This window comes from Miniopterus schreibersii (assembly GCF_964146895.1).
Source record: "Miniopterus schreibersii genome assembly, chromosome: 9".
NCBI classification, from domain to species: domain Eukaryota; kingdom Metazoa; phylum Chordata; class Mammalia; order Chiroptera; family Miniopteridae; genus Miniopterus; species Miniopterus schreibersii.
Genome location: NC_138118.1, coordinates 15653131 through 15666229, shown reverse-complemented (window position 1 = coordinate 15666229; position 13099 = coordinate 15653131). Strand labels below are relative to the sequence as shown.

General features: G+C 48.5%; 1 protein-coding gene across 2 annotated transcripts in view; it reads left to right on the top strand.

Moving 5' to 3' along the window:
* Window positions 1-6619, top strand: part of KLHDC10 (kelch domain containing 10) — a 46620-nt gene extending 40001 nt beyond the window's left edge. For both annotated transcript variants that reach the window (XM_081148087.1, XM_081148086.1), the window contains 2 exons: window positions 846-985; window positions 1585-6619. In XM_081148087.1, coding sequence (XP_081004213.1) covers window positions 846-985; window positions 1585-1794 — 350 coding nt within the window. In that variant the 3' untranslated portion in view covers window positions 1795-6619. The remainder of the gene's footprint in view (window positions 1-845; window positions 986-1584) is intronic.
* The last annotated feature ends 6480 nt before the right edge of the window (window positions 6620-13099 follow it).

The window sequence follows — 13099 nt, the reverse complement described above, 5'->3', positions numbered from 1 at the left end:
TGGCTCATATGTGTATTAAAATTTTTTGAATTATTGGCTAACACTTAAAAACCAAAATGTTTCACTTTTAAAGAAATCCAGATTTCTTTTTTTTCTTCCCTGGGAACCCAATGTGTGAAACCAGATGTCTTGCATGATTACATGAGGTGTCCAGGGGAGGAATGTAGTTGTTCTCAGCTGAGAAGCTTTGCTTATTTATTTATTATTTATTTATTTTAAAGAATATTTTATTGATTTTTAGAGAGCGAGGAAGGGAGAGGGAGAGAGACAAACACTGATGTGAACATCAATTGGCTGCTTCCTGCACTCCCCCAGCTGGGGATCAAGCTCACAACCTGGCCGTGCGCCCCTAACTGGGAATCAAACTGGCAACTTCCTGGTGCACAGGCCATCTTTCAGCCAACTGAGCACACTGGCTAGGGCCGGATTTCTTTTCAGGCAATTGCTGACCTTAAGTCTGGCATGCTATTGATCAGCTGGAGCCCTGTTTCCGTCTCCCCTATAGAGTATGTGCATTCCTGTTTGTTCCCTGTACCTCCTATTTGTTTATTTTCCCTGGACCTTCTTGCTCACTCACTTTCTATGCCTGGAACCATAGGTATTTGAATTTGGGGACCCAGACATGCAGCCTCCTTAGAGGCTTGCATCCTTTGTCCGAGCAAAGATCCCAGCAGAGTGTCCAAAACTCTATTGAGGAACAAGACAGCAGCATGAGAGACCCGCCCAGCTGGAGTCCTCTGTGGTTCGGGGAAATCGGCTGAGCTGGTCCCCGGTCCGCTAGCCGTGTGCTTGCGCTGTGGCTCATTTTCTTTGTGTGATCTTGGCTTTCTCTTTTTGTTTGATAGATGTGTTTATATGTGGGGGCTATAATGGAGAAGTGATCCTGGGAGATATCTGGAAATTGAATCTGCAGACTTTTCAATGGGTGAAGCTCCCAGCTACCATGCCAGAGCCCGTTTATTTTCACTGTGCAGCTGTTACACCAGTAAGTTTTTATTTTCATATTTTCCTTATGTAGTTTCAGATGCTAAGGAAATCTTTTTAGGGATGTTAGCAAGAAAAAAAAAAATATTAACAGACCTTGGATTAAGAATGTGTTTTTAAAACATTCTTCCAAAGCTAGCTCTTATTCTGAGAAAAGGGGTGAAAACACATCATATACAAGTTTTAAGAGAGCAGCATAAATGAAAAAAGTGCTGCGTGTGCCATTCAGACCCCGACAGTGATATCAAAGGGGTTTCCTGGGAGGGCAGAATAGATTTACCCCATGATGACATGTTATGGAAGATCCTGCTAGTTTTTTAAATGCAAAGACCTTGATTTTCATCTCTGTATTCCCAGGATTGGACACAATGGACAGAAACTTTAATGTTTGCTGAGATTGTTGAAGTAAAAATATCTGTAGTTTTCCCTTATGAACTCATTCATCATTTAAACCAGTCTTGATCCCTGTGTTATGTTGGGATCAGTGAGAAATTTTTGTTTCACCTCATCTCACTTGAGCTTATGAATTTTTTTCTTCAGCCTTAGTATGTATTTCTCTCCCATTTAAATTTTTCTTCTTTGACTGCCATTTGTTCATAGGCTGGCTGCATGTACATTCATGGAGGAGTGGTGAACATCCATGAAAACAAACGGACTGGGTCGTTGTTTAAGATCTGGCTGGTGGTACCTAGCCTGCTGGAACTGGCATGGGAGAAGCTGCTCGCGGCCTTCCCTAACCTCGCCAACCTGTCCCGAACACAGCTTCTGCACCTTGGACTCACACAGGGACTCATCGAGCGCTTGAAATGAGGATTTCTGGACTGTTCATTGATACTGGAAATGTTAATTTAAAGAGACTCCTTTATTTATGGGCAGTGTAGAATGTGCTACAAAGAGGATTGGTTACCCTGATCAAGGCCTTATTCAGAAAATACATCAGATGCCTTTCTGTACATTGGTTTTAAGTTTATGGAATCTCACTTTCCTTTATGCTTCTTTCTTTGCTTCTCTCCCTCCCACCCCAATACACATACACACATACTCACTCCCTCTTCCTTGATGGAATTGAAGGAAAGTCTGAAAGTACCTTAATAATGTTATGAATCAAGATAAGAAAAGAATTTTTTAAAGGAACTTTGACCATACGACCATGTCAGCCAGTGCTCTATAAATTAAAGCAACATCATCAATGAAAACAAAAATAAGATTTAAAAATTTTAAATCCTGCAACAACGAGACGTTTTAGGACTAAACAAGAAGGCTAACCTTGAGAATCTTGCAGGTTGTATGTAAAACTAGATGTTTAACTTACTGTTTTCAAAGACACATCTGAGTAGCTGGTTCTAATGGCTGCTGTGGTTGAGATCTTGCTGCATAGATACCCAAATCTAAGTTTTGACTCTGGAGGAAATTTCAGCAGCTCAGCAGCTCTTGATTAGTGATTTCTTTCCTCATTCTTATGGTGCCAGCAGTGGTTAGAGTTGGTTTATCAAAAGACTTACATATGTGTCATAGTTGTGCTGTTTGTTATTGCTCTTAGAAATTATGACACCAAGATCGTTTCAAATCAAGAAACTGTGGTGGTCAAAGTTCTTCATTTGAGGATTTTCAAAATTCTTGTAGGCTTTTTAATGGTTCAAGTAACTCTTTGACTTCTTACTTCTTCATGGGAAATTGTAGACCCTAAATATGTGGCACAAATGCTGTGGGACATAAATGTGAGCTCATGAGAGGCCAGAGAGAGCAGGGTAGGGAGGGCTTCTGCTCTGGGCTGTGAGCTTTGACTCTCACAGTGACCATTTCCTTTCAGAACTTGTCTCTTTTCTAACCCTGGGTCATGCACCTGCCATTTTATTAGGCGAGGGATTTTATCTCTAGAAAGCCAGTTGGTCCTTGGTTTTTCTCTCTGCTTCTTGTGAGCTTTAACGTGCATGGTGCTGTGAGTAATTGTCTAATAAATGGATACAAGGTCTTGTGGGGAAAGCCACAGGTCCTCCTTCCTGAAGAACTAGGCATCATTTTAAAAACTGGCATAAGGAAGGAATGAAACTGAAGATCTTTTGCTTTTTGGTGTGAAATTTTACTTCTGATTTGTTTTGTGGTTTTTAACTCTAAAAAAGGAATGACCTAAATTTTCACTTGCTCTGCCATCAGGCTGCTAGAGTAGTTCAGCAGGTCAGTGAGCCAGGAGCATGTGGAAGGCCTTAGGGGTACGAAAGGTGCAAAAGGCACACAGTGCTGGTCATACCATTGATTGCCTCACCACAGGAGACTCAGATAGGAGATTTAGGACACATGTTTCCTTTAAGTGCCTCTTTTTCACTTAGCTTTTAAAGTTCTTCTTCTTTTTTCTTCATCCCAGAAGGGAGATCTTTAGCTCATGTGTGGATTTAAAATAACCTTTGAGTTATGGCCAAAAAGTTACCACCGAGTGTTCAGTTCTGGGGAAGAAGAAATTGTAGCCTCTAGACTTGAACTCCTAACTTGCAGGCCTTATTATAACATCCCATCCATGTTGGGTTGAGTATATGGAGCCTGTGTTCGGCAAGGTCTTGTAATAACCATTCATCTCTGAGTTTGAGTCCTTTTGTGGGGAGTGAGGGGTGTGGGGGAAAGGCAGGAAAAGGGGCAACTCCTCTAGAGGTCCAGCCCTCATCTTGTCATGACCCGTCTGTTTGGCATTTACCATCCACTGCTAGGCTTACTCCAATGAGGAGCTCTCTCCAGAGGAAGTCAGTCTGAGCAGCCCCATTAGTTCAAAACAAAGCTTTGCTGCATGACTCCAGCTTAGTCTCTGGGTTATTGGGGAAATATGTCCAGAATTAAACAAGTCATGCTGTCTAGGGTGATGAAAGGATTTTGTCATGGATTTACATAGGGACCAAAGACTGAATGCTCAGCCTCTGTGCTTCTCCTTCCCTGGTTCTTGGCATATATGTAGGTCTCTAGTTCTTCTACACCGGAGAGCTAGAAAGAAAGTCTGGTTCAATCCACACTTGCTAGTATCCTTTTTAAAGCCTTCTGAGGGCAGTCTTCTTTGAGGTAGATCTTGTATGTGACGTTTTCATAAAAGTACCTATCTTTGGTCTAAAGTGTCCTCTTGTAATATAACACTAGTGAAAATGATGTAGTATGACCAACGCTGAGTGCTGTAGAACTACACTTTATGCACATGTTCTGGATGCCAAATGAGACTGTGTGTATGATGACTTAAATGTAGATGACTAGGGTTTTATATAAGGGGTCACCAGGCATTTTAGTATATCTATAACCAGCTTTTAAAGTTATTCTTTAACTTTAACTCTGAATTCCTGACACTGTTACTTGATTTAGGAAAGTTCGTGCCTGCTGCTTCTCCACCTCTTTGAGGTACTTTACCCCTGCCATCTTACTGCAGTCCTGTAAATTTAAGTGCAATATAAAGAAACACATATGGATATATACAGATTATATATAGGGTATGACTATAAAGCAGGTAGACGACTTTCTTGTATTTGTCTTGGGGAAGCCAGCTCATTGCTTTAGAGTTGAACTGTACCCAGAATTTGAGATGTGATCGGCTGACTTAAGCCAAGTCTTGGTAGAGCTGGATTTTCAAGTCAGCCCTTGGGTTCATTAGAGTTGAGATTTTCCCCAGTCATCTTTGTTCTATCTCATGTTTGCATATCTGCCTACATTTCCTTACCCAGGAACAAGGAAGTCTATCTGTGAGAGTTTCCTAAGTGGAGAATTAAAACCTAATATTTAATACTATCAGTTCTCTCGTGTATATACTAATTTATCTGTGAATGTCATACTTTAAGTAAAGAAAATCATGCTTTCTTAATTTAATAAAGTGTTTTCCACATCCTAGAAAAAAATCTATAAAACAATATAGAATAGATTGAAATTTTAACTGTTCTTCAGGGGCCAAACTGAAACCCTTTCCACTGGCAGAATCTCCTTTTTTCAGGGCCCCAGTGACATGATGTAAAACTTTGCTCTAAACTTTTCATGTCTATTACATAGCTAGATTTAAAAATATAATAAACATTAACATTTCTAAGCAAAAGTTATATTAACAGTGACCTTTGGTTTCCCAGAGTAGCAAGAGTAAAGCACAGATCATTGAAATCCATAGATAATCAGTGTTTCAACTTTTCTATCAAACAATGATTCATATATAGCTTTTCCTTCCTACCCCTTTCCCATAAGCACCTCCTTTTCAGCGGGTTGGGCTTTGAGTAGTTAGAAATGGAAAAGGAAGACTCATGGGAGGGATATAAACCGGCAGACTTACCAGCAGCCTGACTAGCTGTAAGTGGTCAGTCTGCTGACAGCCTTTGGATGCTGAAATTAGGACCCACTGGCGGTAATCCTGAGTTTAGATGTTACTCTTCACTCCTCTGCTTTGGCATCATTTCCTGCCCTGAGTTCTAGGCTATCTGTCCTCTCACCACCAAAGAACTCTCAGCACCCTTGGGAAGAAAAAGCAGCGTGTGCAGAGGGAAGCCCATCATGTGAACACATTTCTTTGGCTCTTGACTTGCTTTCCCACTGTTCTTGCAGGAGCCTTATTTTTTCCTTTGGAAATACCTTTTCCAGCCATATTGCTTGGCATGTAGGAAAGGTTGAATTATCCTCGAAGACTATATTGTCTTAATTCTGTAAGACCACTGTGTCTCTAGGTGGTCTTACAGTTGTCTAGAACGTGGCACAGGCTACTGAACTGCCTCCTGTCAGCACTCTGATGTAGCACAAAAAGCCATTTTCCGTATTCTTCATTCTGGCATTGAGCTTCAGGATGGGTGAGGGTTTATGGTCTCATGATCATAAGCTCCAAAAGCTGTCACCATTAGCTTAAATTGCTTTGGTTCCCAAAATACCTCGGGACTCTAGGAGCGTTGGCAGGGCCTGAGGTAGACTCAGGAGACTTCTGTAACCTCCGCGTGCGTTGCCACTGGATCACGCCCAGCAGCGGCGTTTCCCTTCTAAGGTCATTAGATTCGGTGGAAAGCAACCTCCTCTCTCGTGTTATGAAAAGAAGTTCTGAGTTGTGCTTCAAAAGTGGTGCCATCTTTTTAGTATAATTTTCATGTTTTTAATTTTTAATTTTTTTCACTTTTTAGAAGTTTTTAAAGGCCCTGCTTAGTCAATGTACAGGGTGGATGAGAGGCAGTTCACCAAGCTTAGTAATTGCTGTTGTACTAGTTGCACATTTAGAAGACAAAGCAGGCATCGGAAACACACTGACTTTCTCTAAAGCCACTTCCTTGTACAGAGTCTGAGCAGGGGCACCTGCCAATGAGGATTTTCTGGAAGAACCTAAGCAAGAAAGGGAAACCTCTCCCCCACGCAGTCTCTGAGGGTGAGCCTGGGCGTGGCTCTTCGTACAGGGTATGCTTAGGCCACACACGATGCTTGCCTTACTGTAAAGCTATTGCCACAGTCCTGTTAAATAGTGTGGAGTCCTTTCGCAGTCTGGTGTGCATGCCGTATGATCAGGACAGCTTCTCCACCTTACCTGGTTTCCTGCAAGCAGGTAGGAAACATAGTGAATTTACCCTAACATGTCCAATCTGTATTTATGTACCTTGTCAGTGTTTTGCTGTTGGTTTTCTAAAACAATCTGATCAATAAATCTTATCCAAATCGATTTGGTTCAAGGCTACCTTGATTGCCTGATGGTAAGAATTTGTGGGTATGTGAGCTCACCTCTGCAACCTAAGCATCAGCCCACCCACCTAGACTGCCCCCTTTATCACCCACCAGGGTCCACTTTTCTCTATAACTTCTGGGTCATCCACCTTCCATGCCCGCTCGCGGTGCGCTCCGTGTCTCTGCTTACCATCTGGAGCTCCTGAACGCACAGTAGTCCCCTCAGCAGACCACGAGTCCCTCCAGGACATCAGCAAGGGTGTGACTGTGGGGCAGGTCACACTCCCTTTACTGCCCCACCCCATAGATTCCCCAAACTACCACTGGACAAGTTTGTATGGATATATCACCGCTTTTCTGAAGGGTTGGAGGAGCCGCAGAGAATTGAAAGGGAAAATTTGAACCTTTATGTACTGAGTCATAACCGTCTTTATGATTCAAGGGAAAAGCCCCAGGAAGAGCTGAGCCCTTCATAGGGGTCCTTTGGGGATGAAACCAGTTCCTAGGTCTGGCTTTGGTCTTCTGCATGCTTCCTCTGCAAAACCTCTGCTTTGCCTCACTTCACCCTCTAATGGGATCTCTTCTCCCAGCAGTGCTTTTCCCCGGTCCGGAGGAGGTGTCCCTTTCAGATCTAACATTCTGCGGTTATGACCAAAGGCTTGGCGCATAACAGCATGCGCGAGCAGCAGCACTAAGTTTGGAACCAAGCTAGCTCTTCGCCTTGATCATGGTATTAAGATCGTCGATCCTCCTGCAGTGGGAGGTCTGCTGCAAAGGCGAGGCTGTTCCTTAGTGAGTGCCACGGGGGTGCAGGCTCCGAGTGAGCGTGCTGAAAATGCAGTGTGCGGTCGACAAGGCCAGCTGCCCAGCCCGCCTATGACCCGCTGGTTTCCAAACCACGAGGCATGCTTGCTAAAATACAGATTCCTGGGCCCACGCCCCAAAGATTCTTTTTAGTAGGTGAATTATTTGAATGCACTCCTCAGTTGATTCTGATTTAGCTGGTTTACAACATGTGGAAATCCACGCCCCACAGCTGGGTAACTGCCTGGTGCTGGCCAAGATGACTGAGAGACCTTGCTACCTTACTTGTCACTGTCATTTAATTAATTGCATTTTTAGAAGAAGGGAGAGAGAAACATCGAGCCCTGACTGGGGATTGAACCCGCCACCTTTTGGTGTACGGGATGACACTCCAACTGAGCCACACAGGCCAGGGCATCAGTGTCATTCTTAATTACTCAGCAGGGAACTAGAGCAAAAGCAAGAATGAATGCTCCCCAATCCTTGTTAGGTAAAAACTTTGTAAAGATGGCAGACTGGCCCCCACGTTTACCTCTTCTTCCTCTTGGAGAACCACTGAAAAAATAGCAAAGTGGCCTTACTTTTCTCTTCCCTAAAATGGGGCCAATAATAGTAACCTATTTCTCGACATTATGTGGCTTACAGAATGCTACCTGGCATGTAGTAAACATTAGGTATTTACTATTATTATTCTCTATATGTAGTTGATGGAACAAGAAATAAAGACGAAATATTTACTTAAAGTTACAGACTTGACCCATCAAGAAGTTAAATATCGGTGGATGAAGCAGGGGGGGTAGAATGGTGTAAGTGAGCTGAAGCCTCATCTTCCATAGCAGGAAGGTCACTGATGGAGTGTCTAAATTGAAGCGATAACCAGTAAAGCATATTGATTAGAGATGTAAAGGTAAGTATCCAAAAAACGGCCCAAAGAGCTAACAGTAGTTAGAAGGGTAGGGAGGTAAGGGCCACCGGGACTGCTGTTTTTTTAAAGTATGTTCCTGGTGTTTTTTTTCCTTCCTCTCTCCCCTTTATAAAGCATAACCCTTCACGGCTCTTTCAACTTAGCTCTTTGCCCTAGCAGGTTTGGCTCAGTGGTTAGAGCGTCAGCCTGCAGACTGAAGAGTCCCGGGTTCGATTCCGGCCAAGGGCACGAACCTCCATTGCAGGCTCCAACCCCGGCCGTGGTTGGAGTGTGTGCAGGAGGCAACCAATCGATGTGAGAGACATCGGTGTTTCTCTTTCTACCCCTTCCACTCTCTGAAAAGTAATGGAAAAAATATCCTCAGGTGAGAATAATAATAATAATAATTTAGTTCTCTAGGATACTGTAAATCTGGGTCCCTTCCAAACAAGTCAGATGGTAAATGATTGGGTGTTTCAAAGGGTGAAGCTGGAGTATTAGTATTTTTAGTTTCTTCATTGGCTTAGTTGTAGCCTGACTAGTTTTTAGGAATCTTTGATTTAAAAGCCAATCTTGGAAGCGAGTAGAAGGAAAAAAGTGCAGGGAGGGAGGGACTTTTTAAAAGATACACAGTATCTTTTTAAAAAGTTTAAATGTGATTTTGTCCTGTCACCCAGAGCCTATTCCTCACTATCCTGTCCATTCATAAAATCAAGCAAGAACATTGGTCCAGGATAGAAGTTTTTTATTCCATAAACACAGTGAGGTGAGGGGAGGTAGAGGGTTTCCGAGTGACATACAAAGCAGACCCAGCAAATCCATCCATCCTGCACAGGCCTTGGGGTCTGGCCTCAAAGCTGCAAATGCAGAAGTGAGACACTTTTCTCAGATTCTCAGACACAAAGTGTGTCCAAGCTCCTCTCTAGCAGTCAGCTCCACAGGAAGACCTCAGCAGCTCGGGTAGGAAGGAAGATGCCAAGCCCTGCTCAGTGAGGAAGGGCAGTCACCAGCCTGGCCCTCACCGGGCTATGGAGAGGGACAGAGACAGGTGGAGCTCTGGCCACTTGCTATTTCAGGACCTTAGGCCAGGCCAGGAGCTTCAGAGCCCTACTGCAAATGGCAACTGTGAAAAGAAGGGAAAGCAGCTGTCATTCAGTCTGTCACCTTAGAGGGGACAGACTGATCAGTTATCCTTCTTGAACCTTACACCTAAAGCTGTCTTGCTTTTGGAGCTGAGGTGGCTGTCCCTGTGACTTGAAAACACCCCCATACCACTATAAAGGAGCAAACTTATTTGCTCTGCCAACCGCAAAGGAGTACATCAGGCATCTGGGGTCTCATTTTTCCTCCTAAGCCTCACTCTGTAGGAAATGGTAGAGTGCGCACTGAAACGGCCAAGATCAGAAAATGGTTCTGATGGCAACATCTGCCCCTTGCTCCCCCTGCACTGCCCACACTCCCTTGAAAGCAAAAGGCCAGACTTGCCATCCATAAACATGTGATCCGTAAGAACGCCCAGGCCACACAGCGTGGCATGTACCCGAAGGGTGCACTAGGCTTCGGGACTGGAACTGCAGCCCTGCCAGGTCTCACCGCGAGCGCAGCCTGCGCCCAGCCTCTGACTCCCTGCATGGCAGCCAAGCACCTTCACGGTTCATTTTCTCCTTAGCAAACCGGTGTCGGAAAGGAAGCCTGGAGGTCTTACCCCCATTTCACAGATTGGTAGCCAAGCCAAGTGATTTGCCAAGAGGGTTAGCCAGATCTGCAAAGCTCAGGAAAGGGTGCCCCTGCAGGCAAATCTGAGGTTTCCTTTTTAAGAAATGTCGGGGGTCGCGGGGTCGGGGTGGGGGGTGGGGCTAGCCGTAGGCAGCCAGTCGTTAACCAGAAGGCCGAGAAGGCTTCTTCGAAGGGTGTCTGGAGAAGCACATACCCCGCCCCCCCCCCCCCCCAGCTGGGAGTATCAGGCTGGGGGGGGGGCGGGGGGGATGGTGGCGCTGAGGATACAGCCACGAAGACAAGGGGCCTCCGAAGCGCCGTGTCCCCTCCGGGAGTGAGACCCCCGCCACCTGCCGCCTCGCCCTCCGCCTTAGCCCCCTGGGCCCGGCGGGACGCCCGCCGCGTACCGGGCTGGCGGGCAGAGGGGGCCCCCCGGACGCGGCCAGGTGCCGGCCGAGGCGTCGCGCGGGCTGGCGGGTGGCTTCTCTGCCTCCCCCTAGCGGGGAGTCCGGGCCGATCGCGCTCTGCCGGGAGGGGGCGCTGCGCCCGACTCCCGGGCTCCCGGCTGCACCTGCCCCCCGCGCAGATAGTGGGGGACCGGCTGGGAAGCCCGGGGCTGGCGATCACCCCTCTGGGCCAGTTACTAGCTGAGCACCTGGTAGGCGCCTCGCGGTGCTGCCCTCAGGGAGCTTCCCCGTGACGGGGTGCGGAGCCTCCGGCTCAAAGGGGAGGCAGCCAGAGGCTGACGAACTAGGGCAGCTTTACAAGGACAAGTTCGGGGCGCCTTTGCTGAGGACCCAGTAAATGTGCTCGAGGAGCTAGGAGGCGCGGGAGGGAGGATGCTACTACATCAGGGACCAGAGCCTCCCCGAAAGCCCTGTTGTCTTCTGGAAGGGAAGGAGCGATGTGGCCGGAGCGAGGGGCACCCGGGGGAGGACGCCCGGCCCATAGCGGGCGGGCACACAGTGTGGCTTTTCTTCTGAGCAGTGGAGAGCTGCCAGCCAGAGAACACAAAGCGATCCCCCCGGCTGCCGCAGGGGGCGCGCGAGAGAAGCAGTCCCCCCCCTCCTCCTCCCGGGGAGCCTGGGGGGTCCCGGGTGCAGAGCGGGACTGGATCTCAGCTCCCTTCACTCCCCACCCTCCGCGGGGCTCCCCTGTGTGGGGAGCAACTGCCCAACTCTGAGCAGGGGCCCGGCAGCCTGGGGCAGCGCCACAAAGGCTTGGCTGACCCCCAGCACCCGCAGGGAGGAAGACGACTGATGTGGAACTGGGGGGTGGGGGGTGGCGGGTTGGCCAGTGTCCCCTCCAGACCAGTGCTGCCCTAGGGCCCCAGCCTCCCTCTGCAGCCCCCCACGCCTAGCTCGAGAGGCACTCAGGAGGGGGGGCGCACTCTGAACCGGAACGATCTGGTTTAGAGTGGCTGGTTCTCCCTCCCCCTCCCCCGCCCTGCGCCCTCCCTCCTCCAGTTACAGGCTGGGTTTTGCCGCAGTCCCTGACCAAGGTAAACAGAGAGAAGGGAAAGAATGCTCTGTTTCCATGGCAACGCAGAGGGCAGCCGCTGCGCGCTCCGATGTCAGTGTGACTTGGGGGGAAAGAAAAGGCTCACCAGAAAAACAACAGGGAGGAGGGCCCTCCGCTGTGCCCGCGGTGGGGGTGGGGGTGGGTCTGGACCTCGAGGTGGCCCGATGGGGAGGGGAGGGGAGGGGAGGGGAGGGGAGGGGAGGGGAGGGGAGGGGAGGGGAGGGGAGGGGGGGGGCCGGGCACCCTCGGTGGAAGGCAGATGAGCGGGACGGCTGGGGACACACCAAAAATGCTACCGACTTGTCGCTCAGTCCTAACACCCAGGGTGCAGAAAACAGGTGCCAGAGCTCCCAGCCTCCCAAACTCACACCTGACGGTCCCAAATCCTCCCGTGGGGCAGCTCAGCCCAGGGGCAGCCGCAGAGGTTTGATCCAGAGCCGCAGGGCCAAAGACAGGTTTGGTCTGAAACAGAGAGACCCACACTGGTGTCCAGCTGCATGTGAGCTGGGGTCACAGCTGCCTCTTCTCTGAGCCCCTCTACAGGCCTCCTGGGCTCTCCCTGTCCCTCCTTTAGACCCCTGGAAGGCTGACCCCTCAATGTCGCATCATGACTGTAAAAAATCATCCTTTTGCAGAAGGGGTGAATGTGATGGGAAAACAGTAACTTGTGCACAGGATTCTGGTTGTGTGGTCACAGAGGGGTGCCCCCCTCACCCCTCCAGAGGACAAGGACAATATTTTTCACCATGTCACTCTCTAGCTGCTGACCAGAGCCCTCTCACACACTGGGGGTCTTCTCTCAGGAACAAGGGGAGGGCATCAGAAACCTCTCCTTGTTCAAGGCTCAGTTGTTACACCACAGAATTGGCCAGGAGCCTTTCTCGCTGTTTAGCTCTCACCTGTGTGTGCAGGGACGGGAGAAAGCCCAGGACAGAGGGGGGCTGTAGGTGGTAAGCTCCTGCGCCAGCAAATCAGAAAGAACCTGGATGTCTTCACCCCAGAGAAGCAGCAGCAGCAACGCTAAGCGGGAAGCTGGAGGGAGATGCCCTTAAACCTCAGTTTCCCCAGGCCACACAGAGAATCCTGGCAGGGGGGCTTCAGGGCCCAGGGAACGCTATCCCACGTCCTCTCCGGCCCAGGCCCTTTTCTTAGCACAGGCCTCAGATGCTGTGGTCCGCCTGGGAGACTCCTTCAGGACAGAACCGAGGGTGGGAGGGAACCCCAGGGGAGGGCAGGAACAAGGCAGACAGACCCACTTTGCCCTTGCAGGACACCCAGAGATGCCAAGTCCATGGCCCCTGGATTCCAAACGGCTCTGATCTTAACACCTGCCACTGTCCCTTGGCTCCCTCTCTGCCATTCACAGCACCTCTTTGCCGTTCCTTCGCCCGTCAGGCGTGCTCCCATGTCAGGGCCCTGGCACTGTCTGGAAGGCTCATCCTCCAGCATTCACATGGCTCAACCTCTCACCTCCTTTAGTTCTTTATTCAAATGCCATCTTTTCAATGAGACAGACAGAGCCAGGGCAAAGAT